Genomic DNA, 20,452 nt, shown 5'->3' on the forward strand with positions numbered 1-20,452 from the left:
GGTCCACACAAGGTGGTTAACCGGTAGGAAATCGAGTTGCCTTTAAGTGGCAAGTCTTCAGGCCTCAGACGGCTGCTGGTGGAGCTGGAACCTCAGAGCGAGATTTCTGCACACCCGAGTCTAAGTATATAGATTTACTCTCCCACTACAGACCTGAGGCCTTACCGCATCACACTGGCTGTGCGGCCCAAAAACCCCATGAACTAAGGCCTAGCCACGCTCTCGTGGACGCCCTGCTTTGCTGTGAGCCTCCCATGGCCTGTATACTCCAGAGGGGTAGTGGTGATGCTGGCAGGGCGGGCTGGGGAAGCAGAGGGCAGGAGCGCGTCGGGAAGCTGCAGTAACGGAAACCGTGGTCCTTCTGGCCTAAGTGGGGATGCGCTCCCTGTTTCTCAAGGCCCCTCCCTTCCTGTGCTCTCCTTTGCTGAGACCCCAGCAGCCACAGCCTAGATCCTCACGGCCGCCGCACCGTCTCTCAGGTCTAAAGAGGTGGCGGGGCTGCTGGTGGGGGGGGACCCCAACCCCACCCTCCAACCCCTCCTCACCGACGGGTCCCAGAGGTTGCGGTGCGCCCTCCCTCACCGCCAGCGGTGGTCATGTGACACCGCGGTAGCCCAAGAGCTGTAAGGGAAGCTCCCCATGGGGACTGGCTCAGCCTCTGCCTTTGGGGCCCTTACGCTCCCCACTCGTGCTGCCTGAAAGACTGGAAGAGCCCTGCAGGTCACCTTGCAAGCACCTGGCTGCGGATCACCGCCCAGCGCTATGGGCATGGCCGGGAGGAGCCCGGGGCCCCAGCACATCGCCCAGCTGCCATACCTGCTCCCAGGGCCTGCCTCTGGGCTGCTCTGACTTAAGGAAAAAAAATAAATAACCTCCTGGTGTGTCTATTCTACTGTTTGGGGGGGTTAATGTGACTAGCAGCTGTAATCGTGTCAAAGTACTACAAACTGGGTGGTTTCAAACGAAAGAAATGTATTCTCGTTCTAGAGGTGCTAAGTCAAAAGCCAAGGTGCCGGTGGGGCCTCGCTCCCTGCAGGTTGGAGAGAAGTGTTCCTTCTTGCCTCCTCCCGGCTTCGTCTCAGCTCGATGGCACTTGTCGAGGCCCTCTTTCCAAATAAGGTCACATGCACGGGTTCCGGGTGAACGTGGATTGGGGCGAACACTTCTCGACTCAGCACAGCAGCCACGCTGCCTGTCACACAGGATCAAAGTCATCCAGCTCCTCTAGTGAAAGGGGACCAAGGCCAAGGGTGCCCCTGGGGGGCGACGAGCCCAGAGCCTTGGTGTCCTCAGCAGTGCACTCCCCCCCGACCGTTCTCCAGCCTGGTTCTACGGATTGGATCAAAGTTCACCTTCTTGAAGCGGATGAAAACCAGGAGCTTCTCCCCTGAAAACCCACATAAAATGTTCACCTAATTTTAAGGCTAAACCTCTCCTGTAATCAACTGAGCTGACTAGCTGTGCAATCCAGGGTACAGAAATCCAAGTCAAAACAAAAGGGCACCTACAGAGGCTGCTAAATGTCCTGAATACAAGACTTTTTATTTACCTCACAAAGTACTGACCGTGTAAATCCTTTGCCTAGCCACTTCCACTATGTACTGATTCAAGGCAGCATTTACAACCATTTTAGTAATATATAACTTCTCAGTCACAAAGGCACTGCATGTAAAAATAGAAAAACATAATGGTCTCTTTTCATACCTTATAATATTAAAGGCAGAAATGTGAAATGTTTAAATTTTCAATGTAGTGCACATTTTTCCTTCTAGTAAGAGGCAGAATAATATAAATGATGATATAAAGGTTCTTTCTTTTTGTTTCTGTGTAGAAGGAAGATTATGTTCTTTATAATCTCCTTCTATTTAAGCATTACCTATTACAGATGTTGGGGCACTAAAACTAAAGGGGAAAACCTAACAAAACTAACTCCTTCTGTGGAAATTACACAAAAATCTCATCAACATCACAATCCCATGGGGTCTCCACTACTTTTAATGAAATGTCAATGCCGCAAAAATGGGTCTCTCTAAGGATAATGGAAATGGCACACGAACTACTTTTTCAATTTCCTAAAATTCTTTTCAATGCTAAAATAAAAGTGTTTTCATCTACATGCCGGGTACAAAGATAACAGAAGCCTATATTCGTTAAGAAGGGCAGGAAAAGGGGACAAAAGGAGAACTCCCATCTGTCTATACAGGAGGTGAAAGTGGGCGGGTCATTTAACCTCCTTGTGCCTGAGGGGTAATAACAGACCCTTCCCCAGAGGATTAGTGTGAAGCATAAATAAACAGCACAGCACCCGGGCCACTGCAGAAGCTCAACACCCGGGACCTTCCACGTCTACACAGCCACCTTCCCTCATCTGACTATCCCAACAACCTTTCTGGATGAGGACCATCATCCTGTCACAGAAACGGGAGCCCAGCTGAGAAATGCCAGGTCTGTTATGTGAGGTCCCATGACTGGACAGAGCGAGGATCAGATTCCGGATCGGCTGGACTCCTGAGCCCTCCTGACACACACGATTTATGCATATGGCACTGATGGGGAAGCCGGAGATATGAAAAGGCACAGGATGGGGTCCTGGCAGTGACTCAACTGCCTTGAGATGCCAGTGCCCTTTATCTGGTGGCGGAACTGACCTAAGGGAGGTCAGCCAGCGGCAGGAAGTCACCTTTCACTTCTCCCAGAGAAGTGAACACCAATCACTTCTCCCAGAGCTTTCCGGAGCACTGGAGTGGTCATCCAACAGCCTGGACTTTGATGACCCTGGGCCATGATACTGATGGGTCTGTGTGTCATTAAACCTGTCAGTAACATGCGGGTGACACCTGTCTTGAAGGTTAGAGGAGATAATTGAAGTGGTCCACGTCTATCATGCTGCCTTGCTGTGATTATTATTGCTTAGTATGTTGTTGTTGTTGTTGTTTCTTTCACTACTTCCTTAAATACCCAGATAAGTAGATTCTGCTCCCAGAGGTTCTCTCATCTCTGACAGAGATTTAGTAACCCTGACCTCTGACAATAAGGGACGGCGCCAGAGGAAATACACAGGCTGTTACAGACCAGAGGAGGCACGTGTAGGGTTGCCCTAGGGTCACATGCGTCCTGAGTGGTGGCGGTTTAAGAAGTGACCATTAGTCAAGGAGGGGGGCAGACCTGTACTTCGTCACTATTGGCTTTGGCTGGACCATTAATAGCAAAGGGATTTCTGCCCACACAGGGTGTGCCATAGTTGTCCAGTCTTGGGAGAAGGCAGGTTTAGGAGAAGACTGCAGGCGTCAAATTCACCCTTTAATCCGTGGTGTCTATTTCTGGGTGTCCCTGCAATGCCACTCCCCATCTAGAAGGCCCTTCTACTCTCCTCCTAACACAACACCCTCCTTCTCTTCAAAGCCCACCTTAAAGCTGTTCAAGCGTCAGGCCTTCCCTCCGCAAGCACCCGCTTGATGGACTCTCCTGCCTCATCTTTTATTCTTGCAACTGTCATCCAGAGATGAGGCTTGAGGACTAAAAGTTTCCTGAAACTGCACAGTTCTGCACGGCAAGTCCTGGACTCCAGGTCTTCTGGTTCCAAATGTGGGTGGTGTAGGTTCACGACATCCCTTGACTTTGAACCCACCATTCCTGCCAATGTCTCTGAGATCACTGGTGCTCCAGGAGGACCGTGCTTGCTTCCTGTGAAGCCACGTGTCACTTCAGGTATTTCTAACAAGGCATATTCTCTGTTGTGCTCTGTCTCCCTACTTTGAAGTTTGGTCCACCCTTTCCATACACATTGAGCTCGATTTGAAAAGCACTCCCCCACTTCACCCCACCCCAACCTCCTTCACCCCGAGCCTGTTTCTACATCAGAGAGCAGGTACTTAGGAAATACAGTCTGAATGGCCAATGCGAGGCTTTCCCGCCAACATTAGGGCTGATTTTTATCTCCTGAGGAATAGAGGTAGGTGAGAGATTTCTCAGGTGAAGAATTAAGGGCTACTAATCCGATCAAGCAAATCCTGGATTGAGAAGTGGGAGGGGCGGGTGAAGGGAAGTACGTACAGTCGCTGACGGTCTATTGAGAGCCAAGGACTGAGTCCGGGGCTTTGTACTCAGTATTTTCTTAAAAAGCAAAAAGCAGATCACACAGAAAATATAATCAAGGGTCCTACTTTGCATCCAGCTGCCAGAATGGCTGAAGATCCTAAACTCAGCACTGGGAGAGGAGCAATCCGTAGGAAAAGCCAAGGGAAGACTAGGCAAATAACGTGTATTGCACTGAAGATGAGTCTTCGGGTCAATAAATAGTTCTCTTAAGTTAACTGAGTGTGCTCAGCACAGAGTTCCAAATCTGTACTGGTCTCAACCGTTACTGGATTCTTCTCTTAGGATGTACCTCCCTGCCAGCCAGAGGCTGGCACAGAAGCATGGCTCCTCACGGTAAAATCTATCCTGTTCATGATATGGCTGCCGCCTTCGGGTCAACCAGAAGAGACTCTGCACATATTTTTCAACTTAAAAGGTCTCTAAGCTCCAGTCACGGTTAGATGCCTTTGCCAGAATACCTATTTCTAAAAATAAAAGCAGAAACACAGCTAGGACCTCACTAATAGGAAATATCCTGGGGTTTCTGTAACCACCCCGTCTCATTTGGGAGCAATGAGATAGAAGTTTGGCTAAGATCATCCTAAAATAACATCATTTAGTCAGACAAGACCCTTTGAATTGGGTTGAAGATGGATATGTTCTTTGTGAATTTCAGGCCATAAGGTTTTGCCCACCTGAGGACTGGGGACAGTCAAGTGCCACACCTCAGCTGGGAGTGAAACACAGCCATGGCAGTGAACTCAAGCCTCCTTACCGCCACCTCAGGCCCCCTCCCCCCACTCACAAGCTCCTAGCTCAGCATGAGACGCTTGTGGTGGCCAAGAAGTCCTTGAGCCTTCGAGCTGTTGGTGGCAAGCCTGTTTCTACTGAGGTGGGGGGATGGGGGGGGGGGACAAGTCTTTTGCTTCCTGGGTCATCGCTGGAGAGGCCGGGGTTAGAGGAGGTGGAAAGGCAGCCTGGTATGGAGGTGGGAAGAACAGGTGTTGCAGTCAGACACAGTTTAAGAAAGACAAAGGATTTGGGAATGATCTTTAAAAAAGAGAAAGAGAGTGAAAGATATTCAGTTTGGAAAAGCATGTGGGAAAATGGAGAGAGCCATAAAATGGAAAACAAAATGATGCAAGATGAATCGTCCATACTGAGGGCATGTGATCAGGGATGTGTTCTCTGAGCCAGGAAAGGATAAGGTAGCGTACAGTTGGCTAAGTTTTTCTCAGTAGGTCTAGGGTTGGTGCAAGGAAGATGCTTCCAAGGCTTCTGGTAATAAAACCGGGGGGAAAATGCCTTCCACGACGAGACAGCGAGGCTGGAAAGAGGCTGAGAACAGCACTGAATGTCGCCAGAGAGCTTGTGAGCTCTCCACCCACAAAGCTCCTGCACGTGTGCCTGCAGTGTGGGGTTACGGACGCATGACAGCACTAGCAATACTTTAACTGAATCTTGCCCCGATTGTTTAAGTTCTCTTGCTCTTTGCTGCTTGGGGTCTGTCATGGGCCAGTATCACCAGGTGTCCTGGGGGCTGTTAGAAATGCAGATCTTCAGGCCCCGGCTCAGACCTACTGAGTCAAAATCTGCATTTTTAACAAGACCCTCAGGTGAAGTATATCTTATCCTTCTACAGAGGACTATGCTACCCACAATTAAACGCAGTGTTTCAAATTCTTAAAAGAATTACAAGAAGCTTTTATCACAACGTGGTTAACAGAGGGAAAGCTGTCTGGTGATCCCATTTTCCTCCTGTGTTTCTCAAATGTCATTAGTTAACTGCTTGCTGAACATTTCCAAAGACATCAATTGAACGTTGTTTTTATAAACATCAGCAAATCAGATTCATAAAGTTCTTGCAGAGGCAAACACACTGATTTTCAAAAATGGCCTCCTCTTTCAGCTAATTCTTGCATAAACATTAGGACAAGTACAAAATCAGTAAGGATGTGTGCCATAAAACAGCAGATCTGAAGTCCAGCTACTGATTCGAGTGTGGCCTCAGCAGGATCGTCAGTGGAAGAGAGCCCAAGGCCTGGGATGGGGTCTGGGCTCCTGGCACCAGCGAGCTGCGTGTCACTCATCCTGCCTGGGCCTCGGTTTCCTTATATGTGAAATGAAGAATGGCCGAGACGGCCTGTTGGGCGTCCACATCTTCAACAGTCTAAGATCCTATGGGCTACAGAACTCTAATTTCCCTTAATTCATTGCATTTAACCCTCCCATTGTCTGTGTGAACCACCAATGAAAGGGCAAGCGGCAGGAAACGAGTGTAAATACCAAACAGATGAGGGGAAACACCTCCCCTGGGAGCAGGCAGGGTGAGCAGAGGCCCAGCTGCTCACAGATCAGAGAAGTGCAGGCAGCTCACCCACGTGCAATTAAATTACGTGTGAACGACGGCAAACCTAAAAATAGCCTGACTCAGCCACGGAGGTTCCTGCTGTCGATGGTTTTCAGCTCAACTGTCAGGAGTGACTATGGCAACAGAAAAATGAACATGTGAAAAAGTCTTCTAAAGTTGACGGGAAAAGTTTAGATTTAATAAAACACAGATTTTCACTTCCTGTCTCTAAATCTTTGAATTCACATAGCTCACTTATGTGGAGGTAATGAAATGGGAATTTTGGTAGAGTTTTGAGAAAACAAATACTTTTTCAGTGTTGGCTTCCAGAACTATAAGGAAATAACTGCTAACCAGTCAATTTTATTACCTCTACAATTAAAGGACCATTTAAACAAATGCCTTTATTTCATTTTTAACTGAGACGCTTTTCTCTGTATTTGTTCTGTTATAAAAATAGCCTTGAACTGTACTTGACATTTTAAGATATTATTTCATGTCTGATGATAACAGAGGCTGATACGGCATTCTCTTGAAATGAAAGGAATTTAGTGAAAATAATTAACATTAGAAAAGGGTGCAGAGCAGTAACTCCCGGGATGAGTATCTCAGGCAGCTCTCACGGCCCCTCCGGATGCCTCGGCGGCCTGCAGACGCACCACTCGGCTCTGACAAAGCTGTTTTTGCTCAAAGAGCTCACACACCTAATCTGAGGACCAGCAGATCGAAAAATCCAGCATCTTTTGGCATGATTTGATTGAGGAATATTCCAGTAGGTTTTGGGAAGTGTGGTACTGTTCCCAGCTCTCCCGCTAACTAGCGGCGGGGCCCTAGACCGGTCACTACTCAGCTCTCCGGTCATGGGCTGGCTGAGTTTCCCAGGCTCGTCCACCAGAAGGGACAGTTAAGAGTTAAGGGGAAAGAGGAGAGGATTTGTGCTGAAAACCCAACCTGTGCTGGGCTTTAAAAACATACTAGTCTTGGCAACCAACTGGCAAGAGGTTGATCTTTGTATCTCCATTTTATATATGGAGACGCGATCATAAGCAGGCTGATCTCACAAGTGACAGAGCCTGGTTTCAACCCTGTGTCTGTTTGATGCCCACGAGGCTGTCTCTCCTTCTCAGGTACCACTGTAACGACTCTTATAGCTGACTCTTGCCTGCAGTATAAAGACCGACCCCCAGGTGCTAGTTACGCGCACTTAAGGCATCTACAGATTTTCCAAGCATAGAAGACTAGGTCCCTTAGAAAGTCCCTCTATACTCTTCCTTTCACTCAGGCCACCACTGTTAATGGTTACTTTCACATCAAATATATTCTACTGTGCCACCTGCTGTTTTCACTTCATAATATATTATGAACATCTCCTTACGTTAATAAATATTTTAATCTTTATAAAGATTGCATTACTATATTATAATCAATCACTTAGTCATGGATTTTTCACTTGTGCCTATTTTTTTTTTTTTTTTTTGGCTGCGCCGCGCAGCTTGTGGGATCTTATTTCCCCGACCAGGGATCGAACCCGTGCCCCCTGCATTGAGAGCGCAGAGTCTTAACCACTGGACTGCCAGGGAAGTCCCACTTGTGCCTATTTTTGAACTACTTTAATAACCAGGAAAAACAGAAAAGTTCATATGGAAAAAATACTAGGGTATTAAAGTCATTTTTAAAGGATATAATAAAAAAAGTAGATCAAGAACTTCACCTCAATTAATCTTTGTGTTTTCCTCAAATTTTTGCTTACAGCCAAAACTGCCTACAACCCGGGAACACCCTTTAATAAACCAGCGTTATATATGCAGATGAAATAAAATGCACCTGCAGCCCCCAGGGCCACGAATTCTCTGTAGCAACCCTCGACCCCACTGTAAAAATGCAGTCATGCTATCTATATGGCAAAAAGAAGTCGACAGCCATGTGAAGGGATTCTGGCTGAAAGTGAAACATATACACAAAAACAAATCTAGTTTTGTGGTTAGTTGAAAATTCACAGCTGGGTATGGGCTTTTCTTTAATTAAAGTGCTTCCCCCTCCCATGCAATGAGAAAATGCTCTTCTGGTGCTGACTGAAAGAACAAAAATCAGAGCAAAAGCTGTTTGAAAATTCTGAGGCTTAAGTAAAGTTGCTTTAAAAGCTGCTATGTGGCCCAAACAACTTGGAAATATCCTACTCTAGGATTTTGCTAGAGTTCCAGTAAATCTTTTCAGTCACTTCTTTGTTCTCCTACTTTGGTCAAAACCAAAAATCAAGTAACACGAATGTCACCCATGTAGCTGCAGAAGGAAAAAATACACACATGTGCATGTGCACACACATATGCCCACACTTACTTTAAAATTAAAATTATATTTAAATAATTAACTAAAACTAGTTATGTAATACATATCAGTTATTTATACATAAACTACCTCTTCGTTACTTCTTTTTGATGCATTTTATTTTTTTATTGGAGTATAGTTGCTTTCCACGGCTGTGTTAGTTTCTGCTGCACAGCAAAGTGAATCAGCCATACGTATACACACATCCCCTCTTTTTTTTGGATGCCCTTCCCATTTAGGTCACCACAGCGCACTGAGCAGAGTTCCCTGTGCTGTACAGCAGGTTCTCATTAGTTATCTATTTTATACATCAGAGTGTATATATGTCAACCCCAATCTCCCAGTTCATCCCACCCCCTTCTTTTTGATGCATTTTAAACTGTGATGCTGTAAGATTCATGTAAAATCAATTCTATATGAATTTTAAAAATTGGTCATAAAGAAACATATAAATAGAGTTTTGAAGGGGGTGGACGCAGATGTGACGGGGAACGTCTCTTGCTGTGATTACAGATACTACCCTTTTGATCACCTACCGCCGTTTCTCCTGCTGCTTCCCTCTCCTGAGCCCTTTCTCTGGAGGAGGGGTCAAGAGAGCAGAAAGAAGGCGGAGGATAGAACAGGGCCCAGCGAGCGGGAGGCCGCGCGACACTTGGTTCAAGCACCTCTCCAAAGCCGTAAGAGAGCGTGTATTACTGGCTCCAGGCCAGTATGTTTTAGGCTACATCCAGACGACAGCCGTTCTGGCCACATGTCATGGACTCAGGACCTAGCAGGCTGGGTGATTGATCGAATCTGAGGTATAAAGTCTATCTTCATCCGTCCTAAGTTTTTTCATTCTTCTAAAAAAGAGGAAGAACGACTGAATTTTGGAGGCAAGTGAGGATTGTGTTCCTGATTTATTATTGAGACCAACTTGCCAGAGCAAAGTCAAGTACAGGAACTTAATTATCTGGATAATTTTGGCACCAGGAATTCACTTTGCCTTTGTCTCCATTACTCGGCCAATTCAAATGATTAGATTTTGCCTGGGCTGTCACTGTTATTCCTAAATAAAGTGTTTGTCTTTAATAAGCTTCGTGTTCCACAAACAACTGCTCCCTGAGTCTAGGAAAACCAGGGACTGAGCTTCAGGGCTGTCTTATACTTACAACAGTTATTTAAACACTCCTTTAAAAGGGTGAAAAGTAGGAATTTATACCATATGCTTGTACATGTGTGAAAGGTTATATAAGATTCTTCATTTTAACATCATTTGTAATGTTAAAAGATTGGCAACATCTTAGATGCTCATTAGTCTGGGGTTAAATGCATTATGATACAGCCATATAATGAAATTCAATGCAGGTGTAAAAAAGCACGAGGCCACTCTCTGTATTCATATAGAAGTGCTCTCCATAATATAGTGTTCAATGAGAAATCAAAGTGCAGAACAGTGAGAGGATTATGCTCTACTTGCACTCTGAAAGGATAAGTGCAGGGTTATATTGGTTTGTACAAACATAGTTTATTTCTGAAGGATAAACACGAAACTGATAAAAAATGGCTGTTTTCAATTGTCAAAAATAGGATTGAGCTGTGAAATATACATGATTTTCATCTGTTTTGTTCACTAGTATTTCTCCAGTGTCTAGAAAAGGGCCTGGCATGTTGCAGGCGCTCAATATTTGTGGAATAAAATGAAGAAAATTTTTAAAAACCGAACAAACATAAAGTCTATCTTCAGCGAAGGCCCCAGAGATGGGCCATGCTCGTGGCCCCGGCCAGTGGGAAGAGGCCCTGGTAGGTTCTCTTTGGTTTCCCCTCATAGGTGGGGTGCGTCCTGATTTCTCACAGTGCTTGGTATCGCCACTTCTCCACACTCACCGGGCAGCATAGTGGCCATTTCCATGAGATTACATGTCCTGTTTTCCTAATTTGCTCCCAAACTACAGATACTAGACACTGGAGAACGGAGAAGGAAAGGATGTCCATAAACGGGCTGAAAATAACCACAGTATGGATTGTAAAAGTTCTGCAAGCAGCATGGAGTTCCTGAAGCAATACACAGGTGGTCCAGCAGAGACCACTTCTAATACAAAATACAGAACTTTCCCAAATGTAGAGAATAAGGCCTGAAGACTCTCTCACGTGACATATGGACAACTCACACATAAACTCAACTTCAAACTAAGACATTTCTTAAACTATAGGCACAGTCAGAAGTAAGAAAAGGTCAGGGTCCTGACATGCATTTCGGGCAGGTGGTTAAAAACATATACTTAAAAAAATAACGAAAGCACCGCCAAAATAATAATCACATGAGTGATGATAGGCAGGTTAGCACAAGAGTAGAGCTGACCATCTGATCTTGAAAGTTCAATATTTCATTTTGGTTTGGGGCAGAGAGATATTTACAAAGGGCAGTGTAGCCGTTAAGAGCTGAAATCTATAGTCAGACTGCTTGATTTTGAATTTCTCCTCTACTCACTGGTGTTATAATTTGGGGAAACTGTATTAATCTCCGTGCATCAGTTTCCTCATGTGCGCAAGGTGGATAGTAGCCGTACACCTACTGCAGCTCTGCTGGGTTACATGAGATAATTCACGTAAAGCGCTCAACACAGGCCCTCGCGGCCGGGCTGTTACCGTCACGACCGTCAGCGTGCCCAGGGCCAAAGTACTTCACTCACCAAGATGAGTGTCCATCACCTTTGCACAGTATTTGCACATGGCATCCAGGTCATTCAACTGTCCTTGAAGGAGGGAAATCTGGGCTTCTAATTCTTCTTCCTAAAATGAAGGGAGCAAAAAGATATGAAAATAAAAGAAAAAAAAAATCAAAGAAAATCCCCAAAGTCCTCCAAATGATCTGGACTGTTAAAGAGCCACAGTGTCTTTTCAGCCCTAGACAGAACAAAAGAAAGCAACAAATAAACAAGAGCAAACCTACTACTGCCACCACCAACAAACCAGAGTAAGGGTAAAGTGGAGGTTTAAAATAATCTGGACTTCTCCTAATTGAATGCCAGCTTTGTGCCACGTGTAGATGTTTACCCATACATACAACCTCGTATTACAAAAGTACATAAAATATCTTCAGTAACTACTGAGCCACACAAATTGAGGGAGTAAATGGGATTTCAGTGGATCCTACTCCTTAGGCAGCTGGTACAAGACCATTACATTTTCTCACACACATTTGAGAAACCAAAGATTTCCATTTCTTTCAGACAAATCTCATCATTTTCTAGACAATGATAATCTGTTAAAACGTGAGATTTCCCAAAGCACTTGGAAAAGTTCTGTCCCCACAGCCCATAATTAGCTGCTCTTACGTTTCCTCTCTTGATAAGATACTAGAGGATTGTATTTATTTGACTGTTTCCAGGAAAAATACTCTGGGTGGGATAATTATCTAAACGGTAAAAGACAATCTAACTGTAACAAAAGGATAAAACGTGGGTTTTGGGGGGGTTTTTTTCTTTAAGAAAAAAAGGAATACATGCAAAAAAGTTCCCAAGGAAATTTCGAAGATTAAGGGAGTTTTTCTCAGAGAAAGAGAGTAATCCTCAAAGCTGGATGAGGCTAGCAAATTGATTTTCCAGTGTTAGACACTTATCTTTTCACATAAGAATCCTCTGTGTCATCAAAAAAAAAAAGGGAAGAGAAACCTCCCAAGAGATATTTTTTCTTAGAGACTGAATATAATTTGACACATAGATGGAAATTAACAGTTGAAAAGGTTACTTGTAGGTGTACCACATTTTAGCGATACACATACGCAGCACTGAAAAGCACTGTTTTTAACGGCTGCCTGGAGGACGAGCCCTTAGGAAGATGCATTTAAATGCGTGACGCAGAAAACAGACATAGCCATAGCTCTAAAAACAAATTACTGTGAAATGCGCACGTAGGATTACACAAGCATGAACCATGTACTTTATACATCCCACAAGGCGAAGCAGCCTGTCTTCTGATACTCAAGTAAAGACAAATGCAACCAGGAGAAGTTCAGCCAGGGAATGATTACTGGGGCCTTGGGTAGGTGGTTTCAGGGCATTTTTCTTCTCCTTTTTCTCCTTTGTGTCTGCACAAACTTGAGTTTCCCCGTTCTATCAGGACCCTATAGGAATTACAGAAAGACGGCTACATCTGTTGGTTAACCCTGGTTGTGGTTCGTCTCCAAAGATGGCCACCATCCATGCCTTCCCTCCCTCAATGTACATGCTGTTCCACGCATCAAGAGGTAGTGTCTATTTCTCCTCCCCTCGAATCCTGGCTGGCCTGTCACTTGCCTTGATCCAGAGAATGCAGCAGAAGTCAAACTGCTCCAGCTGGGGGCTAGGGTAAGAGGCCTGCCAACTTCTGCTTTAGAGGAACACAGCTACCATAGTTAGCTGTAAAGAAGCTCAGGCTAGGATACTGAAAGAGAGGAGAGACAATATGGAGAGAAAGAGGCCACAGGAGAAGCAGTGAGGTTCCAGACACGTGAATGACGTCTTCCTGGACCTTTCGGCTCAACCTGTCTGAAGCCAGCCAAATGAGTAACTCAGTCAGCATCACGTGGAACAGAAGAGCAGCCCAACCCAGCCTTGTCCCAGTGCCTGACCGGTAAACCTATGAGAAGTAACAATGCTGTTTTGAGGAGTGGGGTTTTGGGGTGGTTTGTTACGCAGCAACAGATAACTGACATAGTGACGGAACGGAAAGAACACTAGATCGGTATATGGCACGAGGAAATCTGAGTTCTATTCCCGGTCCTGCCATTAACAAGTCATGCAAACTTAAGTAATCCTCCACCCAGTCTGGGCCTAACTTTGGCACTCTCTGGAGAAGGCAGAAGTTAGGTACTTTGCTCCCAGGGAGTTTACAAGCTTGGAGTTGGAATAGGAAAGGTATATAAACTAGAGGATGAGGTAGAGTACATGCAAGTCTTATAAAGAAATAAGAATAACTGCCCTGGGAACCCTGATCCCAGCCTCCTGTCCCTCCTATTGAACAAGTCACCTTTTCAACGTGTCACAGATACAAACCCAACTGGAAGAGTCTAGAACTGCACTGAGGCCAGTTCGTGGCAGTCTTTTGAAAGACGGGGACCCAGGTATGGCCAGAGTCTGTCCTTGCACTCGGCTACCATTTGGGGTGCTGAGAGCCCGGAATGGACAAAGGACACCAGGAATGTACCACCTCCTGGCTTAAACACCTCTTGTCTATTTACTCTATGTATTAGTATTTAGTTTGGATTAAGCCATCATTTCTTATAAGATGCAAAAGCCCTTGGGAGCCTTAAACTGCAGCAGTCATTCCTACCTCAACGGATTTATTGTGTTCAGTTTGTTTTCTTTTTAAAAGTTGGGAGGGAAGAAGAGCTGGAGGTGACACAGGCCTTGCCTGTGGGTGGTGAGGCACTGACAGCTGGAGGGAAGTATGGAGCTCAAGGGGGTCTCTTCCTCCAAACACGTTAGTTACCGTGCTGGTAGGAACATGACTGTAGGGAAAATGGGCTGAGACTGGCGCCCTCTGAACTGTGCAGTTCACAACCTGCACAAGCGTACGGGGCAGACCCGAGAGCACGGCAGCCGGAAGCGCGTGCTGGCTGAGCACACAGGGATATAAGACACAGTCTTCCATGCGTGCACTTTTGCTTAGGACACTGATGGCAAGTGAAGAGCATCTTGCTTGCCAAAATCCTGAGTAAACCTCAATACAAATGGAATCTGCTCTGTAGAAAATGGCAGTTTTCATTAATTTAAACCTTTTTTTCCCCAAAGGAAAGCTGACACAAAAGCCCAATTATGAGATAAGCCGAGCATTCTGGTTGAAACAGGTTGAGGGGCCCAAGAACCTCTTCCGTTTGAAAGTCTGAAGTTCAGTGTATGATCTCTCTAGCGTTTGCTTAATCTTAAAATATTCCTAAGCCCTTCAACAATCACTCAGACTTTATAAATAGAAATGGCATCACTTGGAGGCAAAAGGGTGGCTTGTCATTTATTCTTCACTCTTTCATATAATTACAGATAAAAGAAGAGCCGAGAATCAAGCTTCTAAAATTGTGGGAACTGACTTTCCGTTTCCATCTTAGCTTCTCAGCCTCCACATGCCTCCCGACTAACATGCTTCAGACACTGACAGCTTTAGTCATTTGTTTTCATTAATGGTCCTCTAATCAAAAACAAATGCTTGGCTAATTGCCTTGAGGTTTTATGAAAACAAGCGGTTAGTGTCATTTCTATGTATAAATCAGACATGAAGAGAAACGCTTACTATATTTACTTTCACATACATGTTCTGTTACAGGAGGGAGGATGGTGAAACAGGGCGGAATTCAGGGGTAGACACACCTGGGTTTGAATCCTCTTTCTACCAGTTACTGGCTGTGTGATCTTGAACAAGTTCCTTAATTTCTTGGTCCCCTCACCCCCGCTTGGCAGTATTGGTGGGAGAACCAAATGATAACACATGGAGAGTGTCTGGCAAAGAACAGGTACTCCATAAAGGCAATTATTCTTTTTTTAAACATTTTTTTTTATCAGGTCAAAACAATAAAATGGATTTTAAATACAGAGGTCTATGATTCACTCTTAGTTTAAAACTTTTATGTGGTTCAGCCCAGAAAGATGAATTAGGGCTTGGGAGCCCATTACTGTCTTAAGTTCTGGATAATGAACTGATGTGTAAGGCAAGAAACTGATGGAGGATTATGAAGTAGGGTGGTGTGCAGACCACGTGTGCAACACAGCACCAGATGGACCTGGCAGCCCTGCAGAGAAGGACCAAGGACGAGGGCCGCCCCATCAGAAGAGGAAAACAGCTGGCATCTGACCCTTTTATAGTGGTTATGATATGCCTGACCCTGCGCTTCACGTGCATGAACTCATTTAATCCTCACAATAAACCTATGAGGTAGACCCTCTCATCATGTCCTACAAGAAACGTGGTCTCCTCTGTAAGTCACGTTCTCTGGAAGTGATGCCAAGGTTGACAAAGCTGTTTGAGAACCCAAGTCACTTGACCCACTACTCCTATTTCCCCAGGTATATATACTCTTTCTTATGCTTGATTACTACTAGGACTTCCAAGGAATAACCTCGTATCTCAAGTTTCCTTTAAGAGAAATTCACTATTTCCAATGTTAAGTCCTAACCCCAAATGGCTTACTAAATTATTTTCCTTCAAAAACACTCAGGTATTGGCTGTGTTCCATTTAGTTTGCCGAATGATTTTTGCTTGGACTGTATCTGGAGAAATGTTTTTTGAATTTGCTTTTTAAAAAGTGGTGCTTCATGGAGTTTAAAAGTGGTACATTAACGACTAGCATGAATAAAGGCAGAACTGTCCATTCAAAAAAAAAAAAAAAAAAAGTGGTGCTTCTACCACCATTCACCCCCAAATAGTTGATGCATCATTACACTTCCACTCACATATTGTATGTCTCAAATGTCTAAATTGTTTTATAATATATGGATTTTATATATCAATTTTGTTAAATGCTTCAACATCTTTATGTTCTTTCTGGGTTAATAACAGGATGAGATTTTGTAGTTTATTGTTTATTCACTTATTAATTAATTTCTTCAACAAATATATTCATTTGTATTGTGCTGGCCCTTGTGGGAAATATAATAACAAACGAGACATGTATTCCAACCTCTGCAAATTTAGCAGGAGGTCAGACCTATATACATCAAGCCAAGAGAGGGGTCAGGGAAGTTTTGCAGCACATATGAAAAAAGAAACTTCACAGTTATGGGGAGGGCAGATGGCTTCCATAGAGGTAGAAATGAAGGCAGATTTTCTGGAAGAGGCAGCATTTCTGATGGGTCTTGAAGAAGCGGGACTTGGCTCAGAGGAAACGAAGGAAGACGTTTTAGGAGGCAGGGACCCAGCGAACAAAGGAGTGGAGTCAGAAAAGTGCGGGACAAGGGCAAAGCGCCTGTCACTGAGTCGAGGAGGGGCGTGGAGCACAGCAGGCGCGGGGGATCGGCAGGAAGCCTCCCCCTCCCTCCCTTCCATCCCTGTTATGTTTCTGCTTCAGACACTGGTGTTTCGGGGGCTGGGGCCCAACGTGCGGACTGCGGTGCCCACTGCCCTGACACGCTGCCCTGCTCGCGATCACACAGGCGGCAGCAGGGTCCTTGTTCACGGACTAACGGAGACCCCGGCGCGCTCGGTTTGGAGAAAAGTGGGGCAGGAAGGGCACCAGGGTGGAGTTCCGCCGAGCTTCCGAGCGGGGTGTCCTCAGATTGCAGAGCGGCAGACAAGCAACCGACACGCACTGGCAGGCAGCAGGAACAGGCTAAATATAGCAGCCAGAAGACAGGAGAGACACCCCGTCGTCGTCGAGCAGATGGGTGAACAAGGAGTGGGAAGTGAAGGAAACGGAAAGTCTCCAGGAGGAAAAGTGGGAAGGCCTCAGATGTTCTGAGGAAGCTGTGGTTACACAGGGCAAAATACACACATGGTGTGGATGGGACCCCAGCCGGAGCATATGGTGCCAGCAGAGGAAGACGCCACTGGAAAACACAGACGAGGAGCACGAAGAAGGCTTTTCAGGAGCATAAAAATCAGTGCTCCGGGTGTGTGACGCAGGGAGCGAGCTGGGGCCCAGTCACCAGCCCTAGCATCAGTGTGTATCACACCCACACGGACCGCCTCTGTGACCCCCACCCGAGAGCCGAGCTTGCTGAGCCTCAGTTTCCGGTTTATAAAATGGGGATAAAAATAACCCCTATCTCAGCTGATTGTTGGGGATTGAATTACACGAGATATTCCAGATGAAGTGCTTTGCACAGTGCTTGGTGAATGGTAAACGCTCAGTAAATGTTCCTTTTGTTGTCTTTAGATTATTAATACAGTTTCTATAAAGTTATTCCAAGGAATTATGGACACAGGCAAAAACAACTCCCAGGAAATTCCTCGTCCTTTCGACACAGATCCGAAATGTCTAAGGACAGGGGACTCGGTAACCTGTGGTACACACTGATGCACAGAATATTAGGCAACTTGAAATTAAATGTTCTCACAGGAGAACATTCAACAATAACATATATACTGACTGGAAAAGTAGTAGGTAAAGAATGACTCTGTTTTTGGAAAAAAGGGGAAAGACATTCAGCAAACTGTTTATATTGGTTATTCTCCAAACGGTGGGATTGTAGGTCATTTTCCCTCTTATTTTTTCTGGATTTTCTACGGTGAAATCAGATCATACTTTTGTAATCATCAAATCAAATTATTATTCAAATAACATAATAGAGAGAAAATAAGAAAAAAAAGTAAAAGGTGATTACTAAGGAGAAAAAGGAAATATTAATATTTTTAAATTACCAAAACTGATTCCAAATCAAACTGTAAGCAACACTGTAGTCTAAACAAATCTGTTCCCTAAACAACACCAAGCAGTAAGAATAACTTAAATGAAATAATTTGAGAAAAAGTAAATGATTATAATATCTTGTCCAATGTACAATGTGCAAGCAGCACTTTCAGGCTAATGGCTCCTTTCTCTGCACTTAAAGTGGGAACATCACTGGATGCTGTTCTTCATGGGTTGCCTAGAAAGAATGTGATTCTTAAAGACACTTAAAAAAGTAAAGATGGTTATCAAATTTCCCCAGTAAATAAAACAGTTCCTATTTTCAGACAGGATGTAAACAAACATGTTAAATGTGAATGAAAAAGGCCTTTTTGAAATTTTGAACTGAAACTCAAAGCTTAAGGTATTTAGCAACTCGTATCATTTCAGTGCTGGAATTTTCTTTAGAGATAATATATTTCAACCCCTTATTTTTATAAATAAATTTTAATATGGCTAGGTGGCTAGCTAGGAGCAGAACTTACACAAGCGGACTTTTTTTTTCTCAGCCGCTGAAGCAGTGCTATGTCCCAGCACTGAGACACATACCACCCGTGGACACCAGAGATGCCCTTCCTCACAGGATGGGTTTTCATAACAATCACGGAGGCCCTTCCCTCCTCCCCATGTCAAGCTATAATGGGGTGATGCTCCTTCCAGCCTCTTCCAGCCTAGAACAAAGGTGCTAAAACCTAAACTTGACAGTACTTTATGAATTTTCATACTTTAGTTTCCTCCAGCAAGCTGAATAAAACAACCACATTAAGGAATACTGCCCTGGGTTAGACGGGGGAGTAGGAAACACCAGAAATCTGTCTCCCCACCTACACAATAATTGCACCAGCAGACTCTGCGGGATGTAACTATTTTGGAATGCTGGAGTCTATTGAAGACTGTCCACTTCCCGGGGAAGGCATGGAGGGTAGACTGCAGTTAATTTCGGTCCATTTCAGCTCTTAGCACAATAGGAGCTACCTGGGATCCCCACCCCCTAGCCCTGTGGCAGGCAGCTGTGCCCTTGTTCTTAGAGCAGCTTGCATGCAGCTTGTGGGAGCCAGAGTGGGCAAAAAGGACCCTGCCCTTCAAATATCAGGGATCTGTGCTGATCACTGATTGCTGTTTCTGATCACAGAGGTGCAGACAAAGAGGAGGGTGGGCATTGTCACACCTCCTTCCATTATTGCAAACTTCTCCCTCTCCAGATGAAGTGACTTCCAGTGGATTTAAGCAGCCTGCACCCTTTATGCCCCACTTCATTTTTCTCTTTCTCCCCTTTGGGGAGCCAGACATTAAAGACTAGGACATTTATTAGATACTTAATGTTTTGTAATAACCTATAAGGGAAAAGAACCTAAAAAAGAATATATATATATACATATATATGTATATATGTATATATATGTATATATTTATCCCTAGGATGCAAGGATGGTTCAACATATGAAAGTGTGAACAACACCACATTAACAAAATGAGAAAAAAACACATGATCATCTCAATTGGTGCAGAAAAAGCATTTAAAAAAATTCAACACCCTTTCATGATAAAACCATTCAATTAACTAGTGAAAGGAAGGTACTTCAACATAATAAAAACCATACATGAAAAATACCACAGCAAACATCATATTCAATGATGAAAGACTGAAAGCTTTTCCTCTAAGATCAGGAGTAGAAAAAACAAGGATGTTCCACCTTCACAACTTTATTCAACACTGGAAGTTCCAGCCAGAGCAATTACACAAGAAAGAGAAATAAAAAGCATTCAAATTGGAAAGGAAGAAATAAAACTATCTCTGTTTTTAAATGACATAATCTTATATGTAGAAAACCATAAAAATTGCTGAAAGAAATTAAAGAGAAATAAATGGAAATAAAATTCCAAGGTTATGGATTAGAAGACTTAACGTTGTTAGAATGTCAATACTATCCAAAATGATCTACAGAGTCAATGCAATCTCTATCAAAATCCCAATGACATTTTTGCAGAAAGAGAAAAATTCAACCTAAAATTCATATGGAATCTCAAGGGACTCTGAGTAGTCAAAACAATCTTGAAGAAGAACAAATCTGGAGGACTTACACTTCCTGATTTCAAAACTTACTACAGATTTACAGTAATCAAAACAGCATGGTACTGGCAAAAAGACAGACATATAGATCAATAGAACAGAATAAAGAACCAGAAATAAACTCTCACATATAGGGTCAAATAACTTTTGCAAGGGTGCCAAGACCATTCAACGTGGGAAAGGACAGTATTTTCAATAAATGGTGCTGGGAAAACTGGATATCCATTTGCAAAAGAATTGAGTTGGACCCTTATCTCTCACCATAAACAAATAATTAACTCAAAATGGATCA

General features: G+C 44.1%; 1 protein-coding gene across 7 annotated transcripts in view; it reads right to left on the reverse strand.

The window, feature by feature from the left end:
- TBC1D5 (TBC1 domain family member 5) overlaps positions 1-20,452 on the reverse strand; it is a 537,570-nt gene that overhangs the window by 12,455 nt on the left and 504,663 nt on the right. For all 7 annotated transcript variants that reach the window (XM_059920388.1, XM_059920390.1, XM_059920392.1 and 4 more), the window contains one exon: positions 11,425-11,524. In XM_059920388.1, the coding sequence (XP_059776371.1) occupies positions 11,425-11,524 (100 nt within the window). The remainder of the gene's footprint in view (positions 1-11,424; positions 11,525-20,452) is intronic.

This window comes from Balaenoptera ricei, chromosome 4 (assembly GCF_028023285.1).
Source record: "Balaenoptera ricei isolate mBalRic1 chromosome 4, mBalRic1.hap2, whole genome shotgun sequence".
NCBI classification, from domain to species: domain Eukaryota; kingdom Metazoa; phylum Chordata; class Mammalia; order Artiodactyla; family Balaenopteridae; genus Balaenoptera; species Balaenoptera ricei.